This window comes from Bufo bufo, chromosome 6, assembly GCF_905171765.1.
Source record: "Bufo bufo chromosome 6, aBufBuf1.1, whole genome shotgun sequence".
Taxonomy (NCBI): Eukaryota; Metazoa; Chordata; class Amphibia; order Anura; family Bufonidae; genus Bufo; species Bufo bufo.
The window spans coordinates 67,212,078-67,237,057 of NC_053394.1; the positions used below are offsets into that span (position 1 = coordinate 67,212,078).

Genomic DNA, 24,980 nt, shown 5'->3' on the forward strand with positions numbered 1-24,980 from the left:
GAAGAGCATGACCAATACTTCCAGGTATTACCCTGGCCCCCTAATGCCCCAGTCTTGAACACAATTGAGCATGATTGAAAAGCAAAGGGTATGTTGACCATACATATGCAGTGCACATAAGGCACACTACATGGTTATGCTAAAAGTGTGGACCACTGATATTTTTTTCCAAGGGATTTCTTTCTATAATTTTTTTGCTTCACAATCTTATTACTCTTTTTGTGGTGGAACTTTATGTATGCTGTACATTCGGTACCGTATTGTGCCCTTGGATGCTGGTCCAAAAAATGTCCAACTATTCAAAATTTTGCAAGTCAAAACTGATTCTTCTAATTAATCTCCACCAACTATACTAGAACATTTTTGAATGAATTCTTCAAATAGAAGAAATTTTTATTATTACACTATAAAGGAAATAAAAATGGTCACCGTAGGAGGTCATCATGAGATTTATTTAAGTTTTTTAAGAAATAATTGTATTTATTAATTTTAACACTTATTATCCACATGTATGGAGATAAATGCCCAAATGTGTCCTTTGGCTTTGGACTGAAAACAGTAAGAATTCAGTACATCCTTCCTCCAAGGGCCCTGCTGTTTCACAGACTGTGGATCTTCCTCTCGATAAAGTCCTTTCTAGTTCTTTTCAAGGCAGAGAGATTTCCAGTGAACTGTTCTCCATTGTTCCATACCCATTCAGTTTTCGCAGTTTCACATTATCAGCAGGTATTACTGGCTCAGACAAGGAATTTCCTGAGGAAAACATTTCACTAATTTCCAAAAAGGTTTTATTCTTAGTCTCCGGAATGACAAAGTAAACGTAGATGGCTACAAATAGACAAACCCCACAAAACACCAAGTAACAGAATGCTCCTGCGGACTCCTGCAAGGAAAATGACAATCTGATTAGTATACAGTACAGACCAAAAGTTTGGACACCTTCTCATTCAAAGAGTTTTCTTTATTTTCATGACTATGAAAATTGTAGATTCACACTAAAGGCATCAAAACTATAAATTAACACATGTGGAATTATATACATAACAAACTGTGTTAAACAACTGAAAATATGTCATATTCTAGGTTCTTCAAAGTAGCCACCTTTTGCTTTGATTACTGCTTTGCACACTCTTGGCATTCTCTTGATGAGCTTCAAGAGGTAGTCCCCTGAAATGGTTTTCACTTCACAGGTGTGCCCTGTCAGGTTTAATAAGTGGGATTTCTTGCCTTATAAATGGGGTTGGGACCATCAGTTGCGTTGAGGAGAAGTCAAGTGGATATACAGCTGATAGTCCTACTGAATAGACTGTTAGAATTTGTATTATGGCAAGAAAAAAAGCAGCTAAGTAAAGAAAAACGAGTGGCCATCATTACTTAAAGAAATGAAGGTCAGTCAGTCAGCCGAAAAATTGGAAAAACTTTGAAAGTAAGGGCTATTTGACCATGAAGGAGAGTGATTGGGTGCTGCGCCAGATGACCTGGCCTCCACAGTCACCGGACCTGAACCCAATTGAGATGGTTTGGGGTGAGCTGGACAGCAGAGTGAAGGCAAAAGGGCCAACAAGTGCTAAGCATCTCTGGGAACTCCTTCAAGACTGTTGGAAGACCATTTCAGGGGACTACCTCTTGAAGCTCATCAAGAGAATGCCTAGAGTGTGCAAAGAAGTAATCAAAGCAAAAAGGTGGCTACTTTGAAGAACCTAGAATATGACATATTTTCAGTTGTTTCACACTTGTTTGTTATGTATATAATTCCACATGTGTTAATTCATAGTTTTTATGTCTTCATAGTCATGAAAATAAAGAAAACTCTTTGAATGAGAAGGTGTGTCCAAACTTTTGGTCTGTACTGTATATATACACTTCAGGGTGAAATCTTAAATCTTCACACAGTAAAAGAAGGAGTTAAAAGGAGTTCTCGGGTACAATCTCCACTATTGTCTAATCTCATCTGCATTCCAATAAATCAGGCATCCTCAAACTGCGGCCCTCCAGCTGTTGTAAAACTACAACTCCCACAATGCCGTGCTGTAGGCCGATACCTGTAGGCTGTTTGGGCATGCTAGGAGTTGTATATTTGCAACAGCTGGAGGGCCGCAGTTTGAGGATGCCTGCAATAAATACATTGAACTGCCACAGAAGACACATCCTATGGACAAAAATGGCCAAGGAAGGTAATGTCTGGGATTGCAGCTTAACCCCATACCAGACATGACCCAGAGACAGAAGTTGTGTTGTATTTACTTAGGGAAAACAAATGACACCTTTTTTTCCCTAACTCTGGACCTTTTAAGAGGTTGCCATACAAGGACAATCCCTGTACATATGGCCTTTAGCTCATATAAACATCATAGAAGGGTCCTTCTCCAGAGACCCCCTTTTATGCCTAACAGTTAAAGAGCAGGTCCTATTCTGGTGGACCCAGTATAGGAATGGTACGCCATTAACTTATATGGCTTGGTGCAGCTTCTTCCATTGACAACAACTTATTGCCAAGGGTTAGGGAACCCAAAAACTTTTTACAAAAAATAAAAATAAAATTTTTATTTCCTTTTACTTCTTTTTTTTTTTTTGCAAGCTCTATAACCAAATGATGTAGTCATACTGCCAGATGATGAGATATAAACTGTAATACAGGACAAACAGGCAGCTTTTAGTGCAGTAGTCATTAAACCAGTTGTCTGAGTTTTTAATACTGATGACCCATCCTCAGGCTAGGTCTTCATAACTATCTTGTTTGTGGGAGTCAGACTCCCGATACCCCCACGATCACCTGTTTGAAAAGGTCTTGGCGCTCCACAGAGCACTGCGGTCTCTTCCTAGGCCAGTGACATTGCATTCATCGCTCACATGGCCTAGGCGCAGCTCAGTCCCATTCAAGTGAATGGGGTTAAGCTGCAATACCAAGCAGAGGCACCATCCAAAGGACGGATAAGCTGCGGAGGAGGCCAATGCGCTCACTGGAGTGCCATGGTTTTTCAAAAAGCTGATCATCAGGTTGCTGGGTGTTGGACTCCAAAGGATCAGATAATGATGACCTATCCTTAGAATAGGTCAACAATTTTACTCGAACAACCTCTTTAAAATTGAGGTCAATAGGTCAAACATGGTCTTAAAAACATCTACAGCAATAGGAGTTTTGCTGTATGAGAGGTCATGAAGATGCACTTTGAGAGGAAGACAAGCTGGCGGAGCCAGTGAGATGTTTTGGGCAATGATCTGCTGGCAAACCTTGGATCTACGCAATATTAGGCAAATAGTTTGAATTTTATGCTTGCTTGTGATCAGTGTTTGTAAATGTGAATTCCTTGATAAGTTGGAGATTTATCAATACAGTTGCAATAGTTCACAGATGCGATGGCATATAAAAAAAAGAAATAGTGATTGATCTACTAAGCTTAAAAGGGGTTGTCCCATGTGAAAAATGAAAACCAGACACCATATAGTACATGACCAGTGGCGTACCTCCAATGGAGGCAGACCACACAGCTGCTATGGGGCCCGTGGGGAAGAGGGCCCACAGTAGATGAAAGGCCCCACCCCCTAATTACCATTGAATAAGGGCTCACATCTCACTCCAGTACAGAGTCACTATCATCAGGACAGAAAGCTAAAGGACCTGTGATGACAGAGAATGGTGTAGTACCCAGGTTATAAAAGGTGCATCTGCCAGGACCTGTGATTACATCATCACAGGTCCTTCAACCCACAACAGCATGGAGAAGAACTGCACAATGAGTCTAGAATGGACTGGTAAGAGGAGGCCCTCCCCTTTTCTCTTCATTTGCCTCATGATTCCTACTCAGAAGTAGTACCTCATTCTTCTACCTCAAAAAGTACCACATTACACATTATAACTTAGTACCTCATATTTCACTAATATATAGTACTACCGACAACAACCCTTGATACCTCATGTACCTCACAGAGTGACCATAATGTATAACTTACCTAATATATGTCTACACACTGCATCTATTATACTTCGTACCTCTCAGATATCAGTCTACTGCTGTAAATACTATATATCTGTACACACTGCATCTATTACACCTCTTACCCCTCACATTTGCACACTGCTGTATATACTATGTACCTGTACACACTGCATTATACCTCGCACCTCTCACATCAGTACAGGGCCGGTTTTAGACCAGATGTGGCCCTGGACAAAATCAAAAGTAGTGCCCCAAATCTTGTAATAATGTACTAACAACACAGTTACATTCTGTCGATTCTGGCCCTCCCTCACAGATTTACACCCCATAAAGCTCCTCACATCACCCTAATGGCCCCAGAATACGCCACATCCCCCCTCCCTTCACAGCAATAAGTTCTCCTCACTCACGGCATCTGAGAGTATTAAAAGTATTAAAAACCAGAAGCGTGGGATTCCCCTTGAGGCGCGCTTTCCACCAGCGGAGATCGGGGAAAAACACCCTGTTCTAAAAAGGAGCCGCAGCCTGTGCTAGGTTTCCAGGCTCATTATTAGTATATCCCAGTTCAGGCCACTAGATGGCAGCACTGAACTGTGATAGTGATTTATATACAGAATAATGGAGCAATTTACAGCCGATGATTATAAAAAAAATAAAATAATAATATTATTATTATTATTATTAATAATAATAATAATTTAGAAACTTAAAAATTTAAATCACCTCCATTCCCCAAAATATAAAAAAAAAAAAAGGCATTATTGGCATCGCCGCATGCGAAAACGCGCATACTATAAAACATTTTTATTTTCAAAAGTTAGCCAATATGGTGAATGGCGTAACAGAAATTTTTTTCAAAAAAGTCCGATTCGCGTTTCTTTCATCACTTTATCTCCCAAGAAAATTGAATAAAAAGTGATCAAGTCATACACAACCCAAAATGGTATTGCCAAAAACGACAGATCGGCCCGCATAAAACGTTATGAGGGTCAGAATATTGCGATGAAAAGAATAATTTTTTATGAAGCGAGTCCTGATGAGGCTTAGCTTGCTGCAGTGAGTGGGCATATACAAGTCTTGACCAGGGGTGCTGTTAGGGTTGCTACCTTTCCCAACAAAAAATTCTGGTTACACAAGTTAAAAAGGTTGGTGTGGGTTAATACGGTGTTATTTGATCATATTTTACGTTTTGCTCCTTTTTTTTTTTTCTCAATAAAATCAACCTTTAACTGTTGGGGACACCCTGTGTATTAAAGTTTTATTTAGCTTCTATTTTTAAAATGTTTCTGTAGGGGATTCAAACTCACAACCTTCTACATTAAAAGCAAGAACCTTAACCACTGGGCTATATAGCTCAATGCTATGTTTTTGCTGAAAATCCTCATAGAAGTTTCTCTTGTGTTATACAAGAGAAACTTCTATGAAGTTTTTCAGCAATGACTTAGCATTGAGCTCTATAGCCCAGTGGTTAAGATCTTGCCTTTAATGTTGATTGTTGCGAGTTCGAATCCCCACAGAAATATTTCAAATAGAGTCTAAATTATATTTACCATATTTTTCACCCTATAAGACACACCTGCCCATAAGACGCACTTAGATTTTTGAGGAGGAAAATAAGAAAAAAAAAATTTGAACCAAAAGGTGTGCTTTTGGTGGGTTTTGAACTAATGGTGGTCTGTGGATGACACTGTTATGGGGGGGATCTGTGGATGACATTGTTATGGGGGGGGATCTGTGGATGACACACTTTTATGGGGGGGGGATCTGTGGATGACTGTTATGGGGGGGGATCTGTGGATGACACTGTTATGGGGGGGGGATCTGTGGATGACACTGTTATGGGGGGGGATCTGTGGATGACACTGTTATGGGGGGGGATCTGTGGATGACACTGTTATGGGGGGGGATCTGTGGATGACACTGTTATGGGGGGGGGATCTGTGGATGACACTGTTATGGGGGGGGATCTGTGGATGACACTGTTATGGGGGGGGATCTGTGGATGACACGGTTATGGGGGGGGATCTGTGGATGACACTGTTATGGGGGGGATCTGTGGATGACACATATATAGCATAGGATGCTATATATATATATATGTGTCATCCACAGATCCCCCCCCCCCCCCCCATAACAGTGTCCCTGTGAAAATAGTGACCCCCAATACAGGGGGTGGAGGCCGGCAACTGGTGTTGGAATCTCGGCAGGGCCCGATGCAGTCATTGTACTGTATTACACCGGGCCCCGCTCACAGCAGTATTCATATGTAAAGTGTAGGCATGGGAGCTTTGTTAAAGTATTGCAATCCTCTGCAGTATCGCAATCCACTGTAATACTCACTATGAAACTATCCGAACAGGCAGGCTGACCGGCAGTGTAACGCCACTCACTTCGTCACGCACCTGCTCCGCCTGCTTCATTAATAAAGTGGGAGGAGCATGCGCGTGACGAAGTGAGTGACCCACCAGCTTGCCTGCTATGGTAGTTTTATAGTGAGTACTACAGTGGATTGCAATACTGCTGCAGAGGATTGCAATACTTTAACAAAGTTCCCATGCCTACACTTTACATATGAATACTGCTATGAGCGGGGCACGGTGTAATAGAGGACAGTAACTGCACCAGGCGATTCCTACAGCAGTTGCCGGCCTCCAGCCCCTCCCCACCGATACATCGCAGGCCGTGCTGTGCAGCATCGCGGCCGGCGATGTATCAGTGTTAGCAGAGTAAAAATGGCAGCATTCGCCCCATAAGACACAGGGGCATTTTCCCCCACTTTTGGAGGGAAAAAATGCGTCTTATGGGGCAAAAAATACTGTATATACACAGGGTGTCCCCAAGCACAATGACCATGCTTGGGAATACCCCTTTTATGTTCATAACACTGACTCCATATATGGACACATCGATATATGGAGTCAGATCAGGGACTCTCAAACCAGGAAATTCCCCACTCTGGAGTCTGGACTGTTTAACCTTCTGCTATCTGCTGGACTGAAGCAGGGCTCAGTTTCCCCCAGTATAATAGATGTACTGTAGTTTGTACAGATATATACTAGGGGATATATGAGGTATATAGATGTGTTATACCCCAGAGCTAGAGCAGTATTACCATTTCTACACCCTGCTGCTGTCTTTAACTGCTAACCGCTGTCACGACGAGGTGTGGGAGGGAACACCACACCAAACACAAGAGGGGGGGGGGGGGGGAGGTATCTGGCCTGGAAGCTAGGTAGAGATAAAGGTCGCCACCTTATGAATCCTACCCCTTTGGTCAGAAGTGGGCTAGTCTTGTTTCCTACCAAAGGGAGGGGTTTCAGTTCTAGTTTTTTTCCAGTTTAGACTCAATAGTGAAGGAGAGAAGACATTAAATATATAGCAGCAAGGAGAAAGTTCCACCTCTTGCAGCAGAAGTCTCAGTAGCACCCAGACTCCTTTCAGATTTACCGACAGGGTATTACGAGGGGGTCAAAAGCCAAAAAAGCACCCCACAGATAGGGAACAGACCGAAAGTCCAGCTACTAGACTGAAGGCGAGTTTAGCACAGCAGAGAGAGAAAGCAGGGTATTCAAGTTTGCCTGCCAGTTTATGCCAAACCCTGCTGGAACCAAGAGAAAGCTTGAATATTGTCTGGATTCAAGTTGATGCAAGTGAAGCTGTTGAACTTTATCAAAGTCTGGATTCAACCTATTTTCCACCATTACCCATCCCCTTTATTCCTTCAGAGCCTAACCCTGGGGAGCGATGGTATCCAGGTAGTAGCACTGTGACACACACACACAGAGACTATTAGGGGCGCACCATACCACTCAGCATTCCTATAGATCTGGGACACGATCAGCCCTGGGGGGTGGCATGTGGCAAATGCAGTGTACAGATATATAGTATATACAGCAGTGTACTGATATGTGAGGTACGAGGTGTAATTTATACCTTATACCTCGCATATGAGTACACTGCTCATACATATTATATCTGCACACAGTGCATCTATTATACCTCTTACTAGCCGACAGTCGACAACGTGACCTGTGACATCACAACTTCTTTCACCCACTCAATTCTACCTTCTACCAGAAGACTCTCTCCCTCTGGGACTTGCAGAACTTGCAAACACATTTAAATGGGGACAGTGCTGCTGCCAGTGGGGGAGGGGTTGTCAGGGACAATAATGCTGGGTATTTTGTTCTTCATGGTGGTATTTATTTGGTGCTGTTGGGGAGATATTCTCTGCTAGAATGTTGTTTGAGCTTTATCATAGTATGTGTTGCTGTCGGGGAGGGTAAATAATGTCTCTCCATGTGATTAGGCATTTTCCACTTGTTTCGCTTTCATTTCCTTTCTTGTATTGATGGTTTACATAGGGGCATGACCAAGTAAAGCAAAATTCACCTCTGCAATGTGCACCAGTTTTCTATGCAGTATGATGTGGCTGGTGGGATGTGTGCCAAGGCTGTTTTGTATTCCTAGTCCAGCCCTGATGGCATACTGTATTACATGCAGCAGCAAGCACAGTTCACAGAGCAAAAGAGAGGCTATGAATGAGGCATGAGGACCCAATTCAGATTCTTGGTATGGGGCCAATGATTTCTATGTACTCCCCAGAATAGACAATCTGTTTGTGATAAAACTAGAATCACCCCTGTACCTCACATGGGTCCAGAGATTTCCCCATTCATTGCTCTGCTAGATTCTCTTCAGGCTGGCAGCTCAGGGGGCATGTCCTTTCTGCTGAAACTGTCACAGCTGGTGATAGTTGAAAGATAGAACTGAGCATGTGCCTTAGGAGGTGGGCGTGCACATTACTATACAGATTAAACAACAGGGGGTGCCATTATAATGAAGTAAAAATAATTTTTGTAATGGAAAGTAAATTTCAAAATTAAGTTGTTTTTCCTGCTGGGCTATATTAAAATAACATTTAAAAGGTGGCACCATATTCAGAATCTATGGCTTTTTCCTCCAACAAGAATGTTGGTCAGATGAGCTTGTGGTAGACCTGATCTTTTACCTCACAGCTCACGTACACTCGGCATAACGATAAGTCTCATACAGAAAAAGCATATTTATGTATTAATTACCTGCAGAAAAGGGAACATAAAACCAACTGTAAAGTTGGATAGCCAGTTGAGTGTTCCTCCTACAGTGTAGGCTGCGGGGCGATGTGACTGCATGAAAAGTTCTCCCGTTATTATAAATGGAAGTCCAGCTGAAATAAAGCATAGAAATTCAGATATTTATCAGCCAATGCACAAAACGCACTGAATCATAAAAGTCCCCAACGTGTTAGGCCTCATGCACACGGCCGTTGTGCGGCTGTTCCGTGCATTGGGGACCGCAATTTGCGGTCCCCAATGCACGGGCAACGTCTGTGGGGCGGCCGGGATGGATCGAGACCCATTTAACTTGAATGGGTCCGTGATCTGTACGCACCACAAAAAAATAGCACCACTGCTGTGGGCCAAGAAATGGTGGCACCAATCTTAGACTACCTATGAGGGTTTTTTTTTAACCAGACCCTTTAGCTGCCAATATACTGGTACTTTAAATATCTTTGAGCTAAGGCCTCGTTCACATCTCCATTAAGAAGGTCCAGCAGGCTCTTCCTGCACAGGATCTAGCATTGCCGAATTCCCTACTTTACCGCCGGATCCCTATTGACTAATCAGGCCTGGTGGTGATCCAGCCTTCAGGAATAAATCCCAGGTTTCGACTGGACAAAAAAAAAACATTGCATGCAGCCGGCATTTGTCCCGGATCAGGCAGCCAGATCTCCTGGACGGAGATGTAAGCGAGGCCTAAAAACTCATTTGTACATGCGGTCTCGAGAGAGGGAAACAAGTCGCTACCAGACACCTCTGGCAGTGAAGGATCGGACATGATAAAATCCAAGAAGAACAACCCGTTTATCTCCCGATATCTGCCATTATAGTGGAAAGTCGAAATACCGTTATACACATTAGTTGTTTGGCCCCACCAAACAAAGGATTTGGATAACTTTTTGTATGGGCAGCTTTTCTTCTAGCCATGTTGGCACATGTAAATGCACCTTAAAAGGGGTTGTCCCTTCTTGGACATTGGGGACATATCGCTAGGATACGTCCCCAGTGTCTAATAGGTGCAGGTCCTGTAAGCCCCATAGAGGTGAATGGAGCAGTGGCAGCGCTCGTGCGGTGAGCTTCCTATTCATTTCAATGGGACATCCGAAAAAATTGGGCACTCCCACAGAAATGAATGAAGAGTGGCCGCGCATGCGCGGTGCGCCCTCCGTCACTTTGCAGGCTCCATTCTAAGGATAGCTGCAGATCCCAGAGGTGAGACCCACACTTATCAGACTTTGGGGGCATATCCTAGCAACAGGCCAACAATGTCCAGGATGGGACAACCCTTTTAAGATGCATTTACATGTCCCAACCGAGCAGGTAATAATCAGGAAGGGACCATTTCTTCCTGATAAGGCCAGACTCAGACTAGAGAGTTAAATGCAAGAAACATGTTGCATGTGTAAGAGTGATTTCCCGTTCCGACCTCCGCTCCTCTGACAGGATTGCACAGAATTATGTCAGTGTAATTCTGTAGATTCCAGGACTCTCAGGGACAAAGTGGATTAAAAATCATAATGCTTTGCGATCCTGTCAGAGGAGCAGAAGTCAGGGAAATCACGTTTAGACGGTGTGTTTCTCGAATTGAACTCGCTGGTCTGAAATTAGCCTACAGTATTTGCCTGATCGTCAGTGGAGGTAGGAGTTGCATTTACATGTAGTGATCACCTCCACAGTCTGAGGACAAATGTCGCCATCACTCATCGTTGTACAGACTCGATATGTCTGGTTAGCAGATCACTATTCACACAGCATATTCTCCTCCCCAATGAGTTAGAAGTCTGCCTGGAAAATCATTCCACCTGATGAAGGAGTGCTTTTCTTACTCATCGGAGATCTGTGGCACCTTCACACAGGCCAATTATTGGGAACGAGCGTTCTTACTAATGTTTGTTCCAAATAATCTGTCCAAAAATCAGGCAGACTTTAATCACGGCTAGAGGGTCACTTTAGAATTTGCTACAGTATAAGCCCTGTCATTCTCAGTCTGCAATCCTAGAATTATTAGAGGATAGATACAAGAAGACTGATTATCAGTATACAACATTTAAAGAAATATATTAATTAAATTTAACTGAAATAAACAGACAGATTCAAAAGTTATTCACACGATGACTACATATAGCATTCCGAGAAGGCGTTTTTTTGTTTCTATTGGCCTCCGTCTTGGCCAGGAGAGGGCAGACACCCTCAGCTTTTAGCTTTCCAGGAGAAACAAGTGAATATTGTAAGGATTACTAAAATCTTTGCAGAAAAAAAAAAAGGAAATTAAAATGTCATTTTAAAATTTCATTTCGATTTGAATTACAATTTTATTAGCAGCTTTTCAGAGCAGATTTCATGAGTTGCTTTGCAAAGTGTGAGATTGTGGCAAATCCTGGACAAAATCCGCAAGTAACACATGCAAAAAAGCAAGGAAAACTGCACAAAAATCATGTGGAAAATTCATATAAACTGCACTGCCAAGAGCATGTACCCTTAAAGGGAGTATGTCACCAGCATATTCATTATAAATCAGGCAAAATGGCTCAGCTTAATGTAAGGTTACCTTTCACTTACACATCCATTGCTTTATTCTGGAGAAAAATATTTATTAAAAATAATTTAAGTGAGCAAAGGGGTTGTCCCACAAATAAATATTCTACAGTTTTAAAATCAGCACCTGGATCTGAATACATTTGTAATGGCATGTAATAAAAAAAATTTGTATAGCCACTGAGTTATTCAATAAAATGTAGCTGTGTAGCACCACCTGCTGTGTGTTCTTTTTCTTACTTTTTTCCCTGCTCACTGAGATGGCCTCTCTTTGGAGCGTGGGAGGAAACCCACGCAAACACGGGGAGAACATGCAAACTCCATGCAGATGTTGTCCTTGGTCGGATTTGAACCTAGGACCCCAGCACTGCAAGGCACCAGTGCTAACCACTGAGCCACCGTGCTGCCCTATTTTTTTTTTATTTTTTTTTTTACATACAGTAAGTCATGGGATAACCCCTTTAAATGTGCCAAGGGCAGACCCAAATCACTTTATGCACGCAGCTAATGTCTGCGATTGGCAGTAATGAGGTAATAAGTTTTAAAAAATATAAAAGAAATAAAAAATTCAAATCACCCTCGTTCCCCAAAATAAAAATAAACAATAAAAAAAAACATCGGAATTACTGCGTGCGAAAATGCCCGTACTATTAAAATATAAAAAAGTTATCCCATTTAGTGAATGACGTAATAGAAAAAAAAATGGTCGATTTGCATTTTTTTCATCACCATCTCTCCAGAAAAGTGAATACAAAGTGATCAAAAAGTCATACATGCCCCAAAATGCTATTACAAAAAACTACAGATCATCCTGCAAAAAAAATGAGCCCCCACACATCTCTGCAGAAAAAACTATAAACAAAAAAAAGTTATGGGGTCAGAATATGGCAATAGAAAATATATATTTTTAAACGTTTTCATGTATTTTCAGTCTTAAAACTCAAGAGTGGTATCACTGCATTTGCACTGACCCTTAAAAAAATAAAAAATTGAAAAGTTTTCCCCAATTCCACCCCATTTGGATTTTTTTCCCCACTTCCCACTACATCCTAGGCAATATTAAATGGTGGCATTAGAAAGTACAATTTGTTTCACAAAAAAACAAGCCCTCATATGGCTATGTGAACAGAAAAATAAAAAATAAAAAAAAGGTATGGCTCTGGGAAGCAGGGAGCAAAAAAACAAAAACGGAAAATTGCCACGCCAGGAAAAAGTTGATGAGTATTTTTTATATCAAACAATGTAAGATTTTTCCAGGGGGTGGCTGTCCATGATTTGACTGCCCATCAAAGTTAATATATGTTTGATGGTTTTGTTCCCCATAAAGTAGGGAGTTTTAGGAAGACTTCTTGTGCAACTACAGTAAGTTCGGTTGTGCACCATTTTCTATGGAATATAATTGTTGGCAAAAAACATCTTTGATTTCTATAAATATCATTGGGTATTCATGGAAGACAGACAGCTATGTTCTGGGGCTCAAAGGGATTGTCTCAGAGTCAAGAGAGTCATTGATGCCATATCACTAATATATGGATAGGTCAATGTCTGATCTGTGGGACCAATATGACTCCCCCCCGCCCCCCACACTTTCCTCCATAGATCAGTAAAACACAAGTCTTCTGTTGGTCTGCTCTTTTATTGCAGGCTGCAGGGTCAACACATAATAGTTATGTGACCTCAGGAGAAAGCCAAACAGAATGCAGCACATGAATGTTGCATACAGATTTCTTGGCACCATTGCCATTTCATTCTAGTGACCTCCCCTCTTGTTCACTGACAAACAGAACAGCAAATATACAATCTACAAAGAAAAAATGTGGGGGATTTTCATTGTAGTATATATTGGAGGCGTGGCGATCTCCATGCAGTCATGCACACCTGACCAGTCAATCTGTCCTGGAGGCTGGTTTTAAAGTCAGTATAAAACTGAGTCTGCTTATATAGCACCTACCAGTAGCCATTTGGCTCCAGGAGAAGTATATAGTGGGCTCAGCATGCATGTTGGTACTTGCATCCCTGGATCCGATGAAAGCTGTAATGGCACCGGACGGGGTTAAAAGCAGAGTGTGCTTGGCGTGCATGCTGCACCTGCATTCCCTGGACTTTGTGTGGCTGTCATGGCCCATAAACAGGTAGGAACTAGTGTTAGGGACCACTCCATAGAGGCGACCTTGACGTGGTGAGTGGCTTATTACGCTTTGGCCAAAATGTACACCAATGCCTCATCCAGCATAGAGGCAGGGCAGAATGCTGGTTGCAGAGTGCTATTGCATTTGTGTCTTTTTCTTCTAAATATACAATCTAGCTTGTTAAACTAAAATATAAGTCCTCGCAGGTGGGGCCTGCTCTTCTCCTTTGCCGGTTGGTTACTTGCAAGTGTAAACTTACCATAGAAGCGAAGCATGCGGCTGTTAGGGAGCCCTTAGTTAGAGGGGCTCAGCTTTGGTTGGTTCCATAGAATTTGCTAAGCGGTGTTGAGAAGCTGTGCAGGACAACTGTCTTCAGAATTGCATCGTAAAGAACGAACTCAAGAGTTGATGAGAGGGCAAAGCCCAATACCATAATGAGGGCCTATTTTCATCTCTGCTGTGGGATCCTCACTCTTCTAGGTATGCTAAATAAGTTGTGGAAGTTGACTGTGCAGTAGCCTAGTACAGGGGGCCTCTGCAAATGGTTTGTAATGTAATGTGATTTAATAAATGATAAATAGCAAAAATGGTTAGCCCTCAAGCTATATTAAATCTGGCAATATTTATTATTAAATATATAAGTTTAAAATAATACATTTTAATAAAAAAAAAAAATATATATATATATATATATATATATATATATATATATATATATATATATATTTCCAGATTTAGTATACCATGAGTGCCAACCATTTTTCTTATTGTCATTTATTCCTAATATTGGCTCTGGGGTACAGGAGCCTGGTTGTAGCACTTGATATACAGTCCTGATCAAAAGTTTAAGACCACTTGAAAAATGGCAAAAAATCATATTTAGCATGGCTGGATCTTAAGGTTCCAAGTAGAGCTTCAACATGCAACAAGAAGAAATGGGAGTGAGAAAACATTTTTTGAGCATTCAATTTAATGAAAACAACGAATAAACTGAAACAGGCTGTTTTTCAGCTGATCAAAAGTTTAGGACCACATGCCTTTAAAAGGCCAAATCTGTGCAAAGATGTGGATTCATTGTCATTTTCTGTCAGGCAGTCACACGTTGTGATGGCAAACTCCAAAAAAAATATGATTTTTTGCCATTTTTCAAGTGCTCTTAAACTTTTGATCAGGACTATATTTGGGACTCCATATTTTGTGCGAGTGAGCTCCTATTTGAATATTTGGTTGTTTTATGTGATGTAATGTTATATTCACCCAGAATGACCTGGTATGGTTGACAGGGACAGGGTTACCCACCCTGTTCCTCCCCTCTTGGCAGAAGTGGGTTAGTCCTAGAGGGGGAGGATCTAAATAAGTGTGTGAGAAGGGAGGAAGCAAGTCCATGTGCTCCTTCTCCTTAGGCCTCAGGATCCAAAGGCTACCTGATCTCTGTGAAAGTTACTGTTTCTCCTACAGCCAGTAAGAGAGAAAAAGAACTTAGGGGTCATTTACTAACCAGAAATATGTCTATATTAGGCGTATTTCAGGCACAGATTGTCAGGTCTAAAAAAATTGGGCGTGGTGTGGGCAGGGAAGGGGATGGGCTGGAAGGCCCGTCTCATTCATCATTTTCTATGACTGTTTTAGGCGTAGAAAATGGTCTAAATCTATGCCAGCAAGGGAGCTGGTTTAGATTTCTAAGCAGAGGTGGATCTGCTGACCAGCCCCTCAACATAACTTTGGCAGACCACCGCCAGAGCAGGGCCTTATTAAGCCTGGCATCCTGTACGCCGGTCTCAATAAATTACCCTCTTAGAATCTGCTTGGCGAAGCATAGGAGTCAGTAAGGTAAGCGGTCACAACTAACTAGACCAGCTGTTTATCAGGGATTACAGTTAAGCACATCCTGGTCAGACATGTATCCCACAGTGGGTGCTAGAGCCATAATTGCCAGATTACATATACTAGCGAGAGAGAGAGAGAGAGAGAGAGCACAAGAGAGCGCGAGAGAGAGAGCGAGAGAGAGAGCGAGAGAGAGAGCGCGAGAGAGAGAGAGAGAGAGAGAGAGAGAGAGAGAGAGAGAGAGAGAGAGAGAGAGAGAGAGAGAGAGAGAGAGAAAGAGAAAGAAAGAAAGAGAGCGAAAAAGAGAGAGATTTTAGCAGGGTATGATACCAAGAGGGCCATTATTTGCCACTGTGCCAACCTCCATACCACACCATCCGGGAAAAGCATTTGCACTGTGTACAGATTATTGTTGGATGTACTACAACTCCTATTTTAAACTCAAGTAAAAACATAAGTTTATACTTTTACCTTTGGCCTGGTTTCCTGACTTCTATCACACCAAATACTGGCCATTGAACTAATACACCTCCTGCCAGGCACCCATACCACCCCCAGTTTTAAGGGCACCCCAAACTACCATCAAGTAGGAGCCCCAAATACGGCGAGTGACCTAAGGGAAGAAAGAGTAAACTCTCCTCTCATTGCACCGGCCCTGGGGAGCAACGGCCTGAGAGAAACCACTGTGACATATAGTACAGTCAGGGTCATGACCACTACCATTCTCTGCTCCGGCTCCTCAAGGGCTCAGTGCAGTAGCACTATATAATAAGCTGTCCTGCTTTACAAACCTACTGTTTCACATGCTTTAGCACCGGATGGAGGGGGATTAAAACAATGACACACAAAATATTGTTTATTCCAATATGGAACGAAAAAAGTGCCCAGCGTGAGGAACCCATCGAAGTCTTGGTTTTTAGTTATTTTTTTTAGTTTAGTGTTTAAACAAGCTTAAAATATATATGGCTCCAACAAAAACCTCCATCAGCTAAAAATCTCGAGATTCTAATCAACTACAAGAACACCGACTGATTATAGTCCAATGTTAATAGAACATTGTCTACATTCAGCCCATCATTGGTGTAATGAGTTTAATGTGCTTCAGAAGGGAGCTTAGGCACCAGTTCATTATTTCCACACCATGCCACATATAGAACTCTTAATGCAGAAAAAATCATGCAGAACCCACAGTATATAGAATGGTGTTCATGTAGATTTTTCCCTAATCCTGGTTGCTTTAAAAGTCATATTCATCATTGTTTATGAACAATGAGCCATAAAAATCCTAATTAAAGATGTAATTACACTGAATAAATTCTTAGCTGAAAATGAATTATAGATTTGTTGGAGGCACAGTTAATATATCAATGGGATAAACCACCACAGTCTTCATCCATCATTTTAAGATGGTCTGCAAAGATCCTAATATGGCTTTAACTCCTTATTGGTGAAACAGAATGGAGAAAGTGATATTGTCTCTAATTCAAGCTCATTATGTCTACCCATGCTAAGTATATTTTTAACCTTGAACACCAATATGGACAGGAAGTCTTTATAGATTTCAATCATACAAGCCGTTTATAGTCCATGCTTAAAACGCACTAGTTGACAACTCATCTTCACTTATTCCCATTTTGATTCAGAAAAAAATAAATTAAACAGAACCTCTACAGGGCTAATACTGTATATGCTACCATATTACTACTCTGCAAAACTGTTGTATCAAGCTTTAAAGGGGTTGTCTACTTCCTGGCTACTCTTGACCAGTGTGTATATAAGATGACCATATGACACTAATATAGACTTTATATAAATAATTTTCCATCTGTTATGCTTCCTAATCCAGGTCCCCTTGTTGGCCAAATCCCCTGTGCTGTTGGAGGTCCCATCCAAAATATGGTGGCTGATGGAGTCATGTGACCAGACATCACTCAGCCTCCTCCTTTATGACACATGGCACTAACCTTCCAGCAGTGCAAGTGCAGATGGCAGGTGCAGGGTATCTGAATGGAAGAGACTGATCACATGACCCTCCATCAGCAGCTATTTGCAGGACACAGAATGCCTATGGCTCCATAGTATAGAGTGGATCCATGTACCTCAGAACAGGCCCTGTGCACAACACCAAATTACAGTATGGGTGAAGTTTTTGTTGAGGATCAACAATCTCCATCATTGAAAGCTATGAACACCTTTGGGGCAGACTGTATTTTACTAATTTTTGGCTAAAAATCATTTTTTTCAATTGGTCTTTATTAAACATTTCCTTTTTTCAGTTTTTGTCTTACAGGGTTAAGTTCAGCCTATCTGCAGAGTATTTTACATTCAGTTCAACAATGAGCCGTCAGGTTGCCGCTCTCTGATGGCTCAATCTGTAACCCTTATCTCTGAACTCCGGACAGCTCCTAAAAACGTAAGCCTTATGCTTCGGTTTGATAACAATTTGGATATAATAAGTGTTTGTGAGCTGCCATGAGTCCAGAGAAAAGGCCATCAGAGCAGCAACCTGATGGCTCAGTGTGAAACTAAAATTAAGATTTTCTGTAGGTAGACAAACTTAAAAGGGTTTTCCAGGATTTTATAACTGATGGCCTATCCTCTGGATAGGTCATCAGTATCTGATGGGGAGGGGGGATCCGAAACACAGGACCCCCGCTGATCAGCCGTTTTAAAAAGAACCAGCGCTCCCGTGAGCGTGGCTGCCTTCTCGCAGCTTACATCGTATAGTAGCTGTGCTTGGTATCATGCCCAGACATTCACTAGGCCGCGTGACCGATGAACGTGTCATCACTGGCCCATTAAAAATGGAGAAAAGCCTGTGGCAAGTGCTGGGCCTTCTCAAACATCTGATCGCGGGGATCCTGGGTGTCGGACCCCCACCGATCAGATACGGATGACCTATCCAGAGGATACAGCTGTAAAGCCTTCCATTGTACTTGCATGAAGTGGGCCGCTTCAGCTAGTTAGAAACTAGAAAGTAGCAGCATGGTCTTGGTAAGAATGTGAAAGCTTACAGGTGCAGATGATTTTTTACTGTTACGAAACAGTGGTGCACTCAAGTTTTTGCTGGCATTATTTGGCACTTTTGTTTTTTAGTGGTATTTTTTTGCAGTAAAAACACGAACTCCTTTCACATGTGCATTGGTAATTCCAGTATTAAGATCTGACAGAGGATCTCAATGATGGAATTAAACGGATCCATTTTGGTTTTGCACATCAGGATGCATCCGTTCCGTTAGGATGCGGTTGTGTGAAATCAAAACAGAAAAACGAATCCGTCACTAAATACATTGAAAGTCAATGGGTGACGAATCAGGTATTTTAGGCTCCTAAAAAAAACGGATCCGTCACCATTGACTTACATTTTTTTTACAGACGGATCCGTTTTTTATGACTGGACACAAAAAACTGGCTTGCAGCGGTTTTGTTTCTGGTCACAAAACGTAATGCTGACAAAATGAAAGACATCCTGAATGGATCTCTTTCCATTCAGAATGCATGAGGATTAAACTAAAACGTATTATTTATTTTTTTCGGTAGTAAGATCCACTCCCGGATCTCAATACTGAAAAACAACAACGCAAGTCTAAAAGTAGCTTTAGCTGAAGGCATAAGTGAAATATGAAACGCAGGACACACAAGAATTTTTGCTCCCAGCGTTTTTGTTTATAAGGGGGAATTTTTTGTCTCTCAGACTTCTTTTTAAAAAAATGCAGCATGCTGGAGCACTTGACTGCTCATGCATTCTCACATAATCTTCTCTATAGGGGAAAAAACAGCATGAAAAACCAAAACTACTGGGCAAACGCAATGTTAGCAACAAAAAAAAAAAAACACAATAAATGAGGCAAAAAACATGGTTGGCTGTCAAATGGAGTGTGTAGGGAACCTAAAAATCTAGCTTATATGTTGATGAGGATCAGTTACTTTATACCTACAGGTAACACTTACCAGGCCCTATACAGAAACCAGCGATGATTCCGATTACAAAAATCACGCTAGCATAATGCATCCAAGTGATCTGTGCCTGGAAAAGAATAGATAATTCATTGTTCAATTTTTCCTACTTATCAGCCTCTATATTCGTAAAAAAATATTTTTTTAATAAGCATCTAACCTGTTTAACCCCTTGATATCGGCAGTACATGTATGGAGAAAATCATCACTTTAAAAGATAGCATGCACAGCAGGACATAGCCCACCGTGTTGCTGCTGTTTCAAACAGCAGAGGCCTGATGCTAATGTCTGCGATTGGTCATAAAGCCAGGTCGCAGACATTTAACCCCTCAGATGCCTTCGTCAAATGTGACCACGGAATCCGAGCGGGGAAACTGCAAGACTTGTGCGCTCCCACTAAGGTAACAGCCTCCCCCAGAAGAGATCAGGGAAGCGGTTACATTGCATGTATAGTCTGTTGCCTCTTGAGTGTATATTCCAATACAGGCCTCCAGGTGGCTAAATACCTATAACAGAATACAAGTAGCAATCTAACTTTTGCTTGTTATAGTCATCTAAAGAAAAAAGTTTTTAAAAATCTAGAAATTTAAATCACCCCCTTTTCTCAAAATTATAATAAAAACAATAAAAAAAGAACATCATAGGCATTGCCATGTCTGAAAACACCTGTACTATATGTAAAAATATTTATTCCATATGGCGAAAAGCGTAATGGAAACAAAATAGCAAAATTACAATTTTTTCTATCTTTTAACCTCCCCCCAAAAATTGAATAAAAAGGTGATTAAAAAGTCATGAGCCCTCACATAACTCCATAGGCATATACATTAACTTTTGGTCTGTACTGTAATATAATATATATATATATATATATATATATATATATATATATATATATATTAGTACAGACCAAAAGTTTGGACACACCTTCTCATTCAAAGAGTTTTCTTTATTTTCAGGACTATGAAAATTGTAGATTCACACTGAAGGCATCAAAACTATGAATTAACACATGTGGAATTATATACATAACAAACAAGTGTGAAACAACTGAAAATATGTCATATTCTAGGTACTTCAAAGTAGCCATCTTTTGCTTTGATTACTGCTTTGCACACTCTTGGCATTCTCTTGATGAGCTTCAAGAGGTAGTCCCCTGAAATGGTTTTCACTTCACAGGTGTGCCCTGTCAGGTTTAATAAGTGGGATTTCTTGCCTTATAAATGGGGTTGGGACCATCAGTTGCGTTGAGGAGAAGTCAGGTGGATACACAGCTGATAGTCCTACTGAATAGACTGTTAGAATTTGTATTATGGCAAGAAAAAAGCAGCTAAGTAAAGAAAAACGAGTGGCCATCATTACTTTAAGAAATGAAGGTCAGTCAGTCAGCCGAAAAATTGGGAAAACTTTGGAAGTAAGGGCTATTTGACCATGAAGGAGAGTGATGGGGTGCTGCGCCAGATGACCTGGCCTCCACAATCACCGGACCTGAACCCAATCGAGATGGTTTGGGGTGAGCTGGACCGCAGAGTGAAGGCAAAAGGGCCAACAAGTGCTAAGCATCTCTGGGAACTCCTTCAAGACTGTTGGAAGACCATTTCAGGGGACTACCTCTTGATGCTCATCTAGAGAATGCCAAGAGTGTGCAAAGCAGTAATCAAAGCAAAAGGTGGCTACTTTGAAGAACCTAGAATATGACATATTTTCAGTTGTTTCACAATTGTTTATTATGTATATAATTCCACATGTGTTAATTCATAGTTTTGATGCCTTCATAGCCATGAAAATAAAGAAAACTCTTTGAATGAGAAGAAGGTGTGTCCAAACTTTTGGTCTGTACTTGTGAGCCGAAACTTCTCAAGTTTGCCATACAATGGGTGAATAAAAGTCTTTTTGATTTCACTACAATTCTGGAGTGCAGTCCCACTTTTTCGCATATATATATATATATATATATATATATATATATATATATATATATATATATATACACACACACACACACACACACACACATATACATATATATTTTATGTGGGGTCACAATATGGCAAATTGGCAATATAAAGATTTTTTTTTTTACAAAGTTTGTTTTTTCAGTATTAAAACACTATATACATTTGGTATCACTGTAATCGTACAGAGAACAAAGGCAATTGGTCTGTGTTACCACATAGGGAATGCAGTAAAAACAAAACCCATAAAATTGTGTTGGAATTGTGTTTTTTCCCTAATTCCACCCCATTGAGAATTTTTTTCCAACTCACCACTACATTGTATGCAAAATAAAATGTTGCCATTAGAAAATACAACTTGTCCCACAAAAAACAAGCCCTTATACAGGGAGTGCAGAATTATTAGGCAAGTTGTATTTTTGAGGATTAATTTTATTATTGAACAACCACCATGTTCTCAATGAACCCAAAAAACTCATTAATATCAAAGCTGAATATATTTGGTTTTTAGTTTGTTTTTAGTTTTAGCTATTTTAGGGGGATATCTGTGTGTGCAGGTGACTATTACTGTGCATAATTATTAGGCAACTTAACAAAAAACAAATATATACCCATTTCAATTATTTATTTTTACCAGTGAAACCAATATAACATCTCAACATTCACAAATATACATTTCTGACATTCAAAAACAAAACAAATCAGTGACCAATATAGCCACCTTTCTTTGCAAGGACACTCAAAAGCCTGCCATCCATGGATTCTGTCAGTGTTTTGATCTGTTCACCATCAACATTGCGTGCAGCAGCAACCACAGCCTCCCAGACACTGTTCAGAGAGGTAAATCTCACATTTGATGATGGACCACAGGTTCTCAATGGGGTTCAGATCAGGTGAACAAGGAGGCCATGTCATTAGATTTTCTTCTTTTATACCCTTTCTTGCCAGCCACGCTGTGGAGTACTTGGACGCGTGTGATGGAGCATTGTCCTGCATGAAAATCATGTTTTTCTTGAAGGATGCAGACTTCTTCCTGTACCACTGCTTGAAGGTGTCTTCCAGAAACTGGCAGTAGGACTGGGAGTTGAGCTTGACTCCATCCTCAACCCGAAAAGGCCCCACAAGCTCATCTTTGATGATACCAGCCCAAACCAGTACTCCACCTCCACCTTGCTGGGGTCTGAGTCGGACTGGAGCTCTCTGCCCTTTACCAATCCAGCCACGGGCCCATCCATCTGGCCCATCAAGACTCACTCTCATTTCATCAGTCCATAAAACCTTAGAAAAATCAGTCTTGAGATATTTCTTGGCCCAGTCTTGACGTTTCAGCTTGTGTGTCTTGTTCAGTGGTGGTCGTCTTTCAGCCTTTCTTACCTTGGCCATGTCTCTGAGTATTGCACACCTTGTGCTTTTGGGCACTCCAGTGATGTTGCAGCTCTGAAATATGGCCAAACTGGTGGCAAGTGGCATCTTGGCAGCTGCACGCTTGACTTTTCTCAGTTCATGGGCAGTTATTTTGCGCCTTGGTTTTTCCACACGCTTCTTGCGACCCTGTTGACTATTTTGAATGAAACGCTTGATTGTTCGATGATCACGCTTCAGAAGCTTTGCAATTTTAAGAGTGCTGCATCCCTCTGCAAGATATCTCACTATTTTTGACTTTTCTGAGCCTGTCAAGTCCTTCTTTTGACCCATTTTGCCAAAGGAAAGGAAGTTGCCTAATAATTATGCACACCTGATATAGGGTGTTGATGTCATTAGACCAAACCCCTTCTCATTACAGAGATGCACATCACCTAATATGCTTAATTGGTAGTAGGCTTTCGAGCCTATACAGCTTGGAGTAAGACAACATGCATAAAGAGGATGATGTGGTCAAAATACTCATTTGCCTAATAATTCTGCACTCCCTGTATAGCTAGGTGAATGAAAACATTTTAAAAGTTATGGCTCCGGATAGTCAGGGAGAAAAAACAAAAACTCAAAGAAACTGAAAATATCCTGGTGTTCTAAGGTAGAGGTGAGCGAACTTCATAAAAAAAAAAGCAATTCAGCCAATTTGTCAAACTTCGACAAGAAATGTGATTGGTTACGAATTAATTTGTCGCAAATAGTGATAAATCAAGTATACCCAGGCCACTCTGCCTAATCATATTCATCCTACTTGGTGGTCTAATCTCGTGAGAAGTCTTAAACTTCAGCTAGAGCGTATCGCCGTGTGCATTACGTTCTAGTGCGCCCACATTCATAGTTAATCCGTTCTGTAGTTACTGTGCCATCAGTATTACAGGTGTAATTTATCGCTAATTCCTTCTGTTAAACAAAAAGAAAAGCATACAGCATCCTTCAGTAAGGCAAAAAAAACATGAGCGCCCCTGCAGTGCAATGGCTCCTTAGTGGAACAAAATACATTTTAATGCATGTTGTGGCATTCCAAATATATGCTTTTTAATCCCTTCTGTTAGCTGTGCCTGGCCCCACGACAGAGTGGGGAGGGTGGCAGCAGCAGCAGTAACAGAATCAATAGCGGCCCCATAGGCGCCAACAGCAGTTAAGCCTTTGGGCTCATGCACACGACCGTGACGTTTTTTGCAGTCCGCAAATTGCGGATCCGCAAACAACGGATGCTGCCAGTGTGCCTTCCGCAATTTGCGGAATAGAACAGGAGGCCCATTATAGAAATGCCCATTCTTGTCCACAAAACGGATAAGAATAGGACATGCCTCACAGAGTGCTGTCCGCATCTTTTGCGGACCCATTGAAATGAATGGTTTCGTATACGGAATCAAAATACAGCCCGTATACGGATCGCAAAAAATATTCGTGTGCATGAGCCCTTTTTCACACGGTCAGTATTTGGTCTTTATTTGATCAGTATTTGTAAGCCAAAAGCAGGAGTGGGCCCAAAACACAGAAGAAATGCAAATACCTCCATTACAATTTTATCTCTGTTTTGGATCCACTCCAGTTTTTGGCTCCAAATACTGACGTAAAATACTGACCAAATACTGACTGTGTGAAAGAGGCCATTAAAGTCTTGCATGCAGGACCTTTGTTCTGGTTAAAAAAAAAAAAAAAAAAACTGATTTCAGCCGTAATGGCCAAAATGGATGCAAATTGAGCATAAGGCCTCTTTCAAATGGTCAGCATTTTGCACCAGTACTTGTAAGCCAAAAGCAGGAGTAGGTCCAAAACACAGATGAGATGCAATAGATTACAAGAAAGGAAAAATAAAACGGTGATGTAAACACAGCCCACTGCTGCTGACCCCTCCCCATTCTGTCACGGGGCTACTATGGTATGTGTTGGTGTGGCAGTACACTACAGTATGATCATTAGTGGCAGAAAGATCTATTCTGTTGAATAGATCCCCCCCCCCCGCCACACTGATGCCACACAACTGGCTGGGCAGGAAAAGCATGCCCATGGCAAACTCAGCTAGTTGCGGCCACACTTCAAGTTTGCATGCCCAGTAGTCCTGGGGATCTTGGATCATGGGTGACAGGGTGCAGTCCAAGTATGCCACCACCTGTTGGTTGA

General features: G+C 41.3%; 1 protein-coding gene across 1 annotated transcript in view; it reads right to left on the reverse strand.

Moving 5' to 3' along the window:
• Window positions 1–443: 443 nt before the first annotated feature.
• The window catches only part of LOC121003770 (solute carrier family 2, facilitated glucose transporter member 9-like), a 115,291-nt gene continuing 90,754 nt past the window's right edge, over window positions 444–24,980 (reverse strand). The window contains exons 10-12 of the mRNA XM_040435656.1: window positions 19,480–19,555; window positions 9,020–9,147; window positions 444–883 (exon numbers count right to left, since the gene is read on the reverse strand). Of these exons, the coding sequence (XP_040291590.1) occupies window positions 647–883; window positions 9,020–9,147; window positions 19,480–19,555 (441 nt within the window). The 3' untranslated portion in view covers window positions 444–646. The remainder of the gene's footprint in view (window positions 884–9,019; window positions 9,148–19,479; window positions 19,556–24,980) is intronic.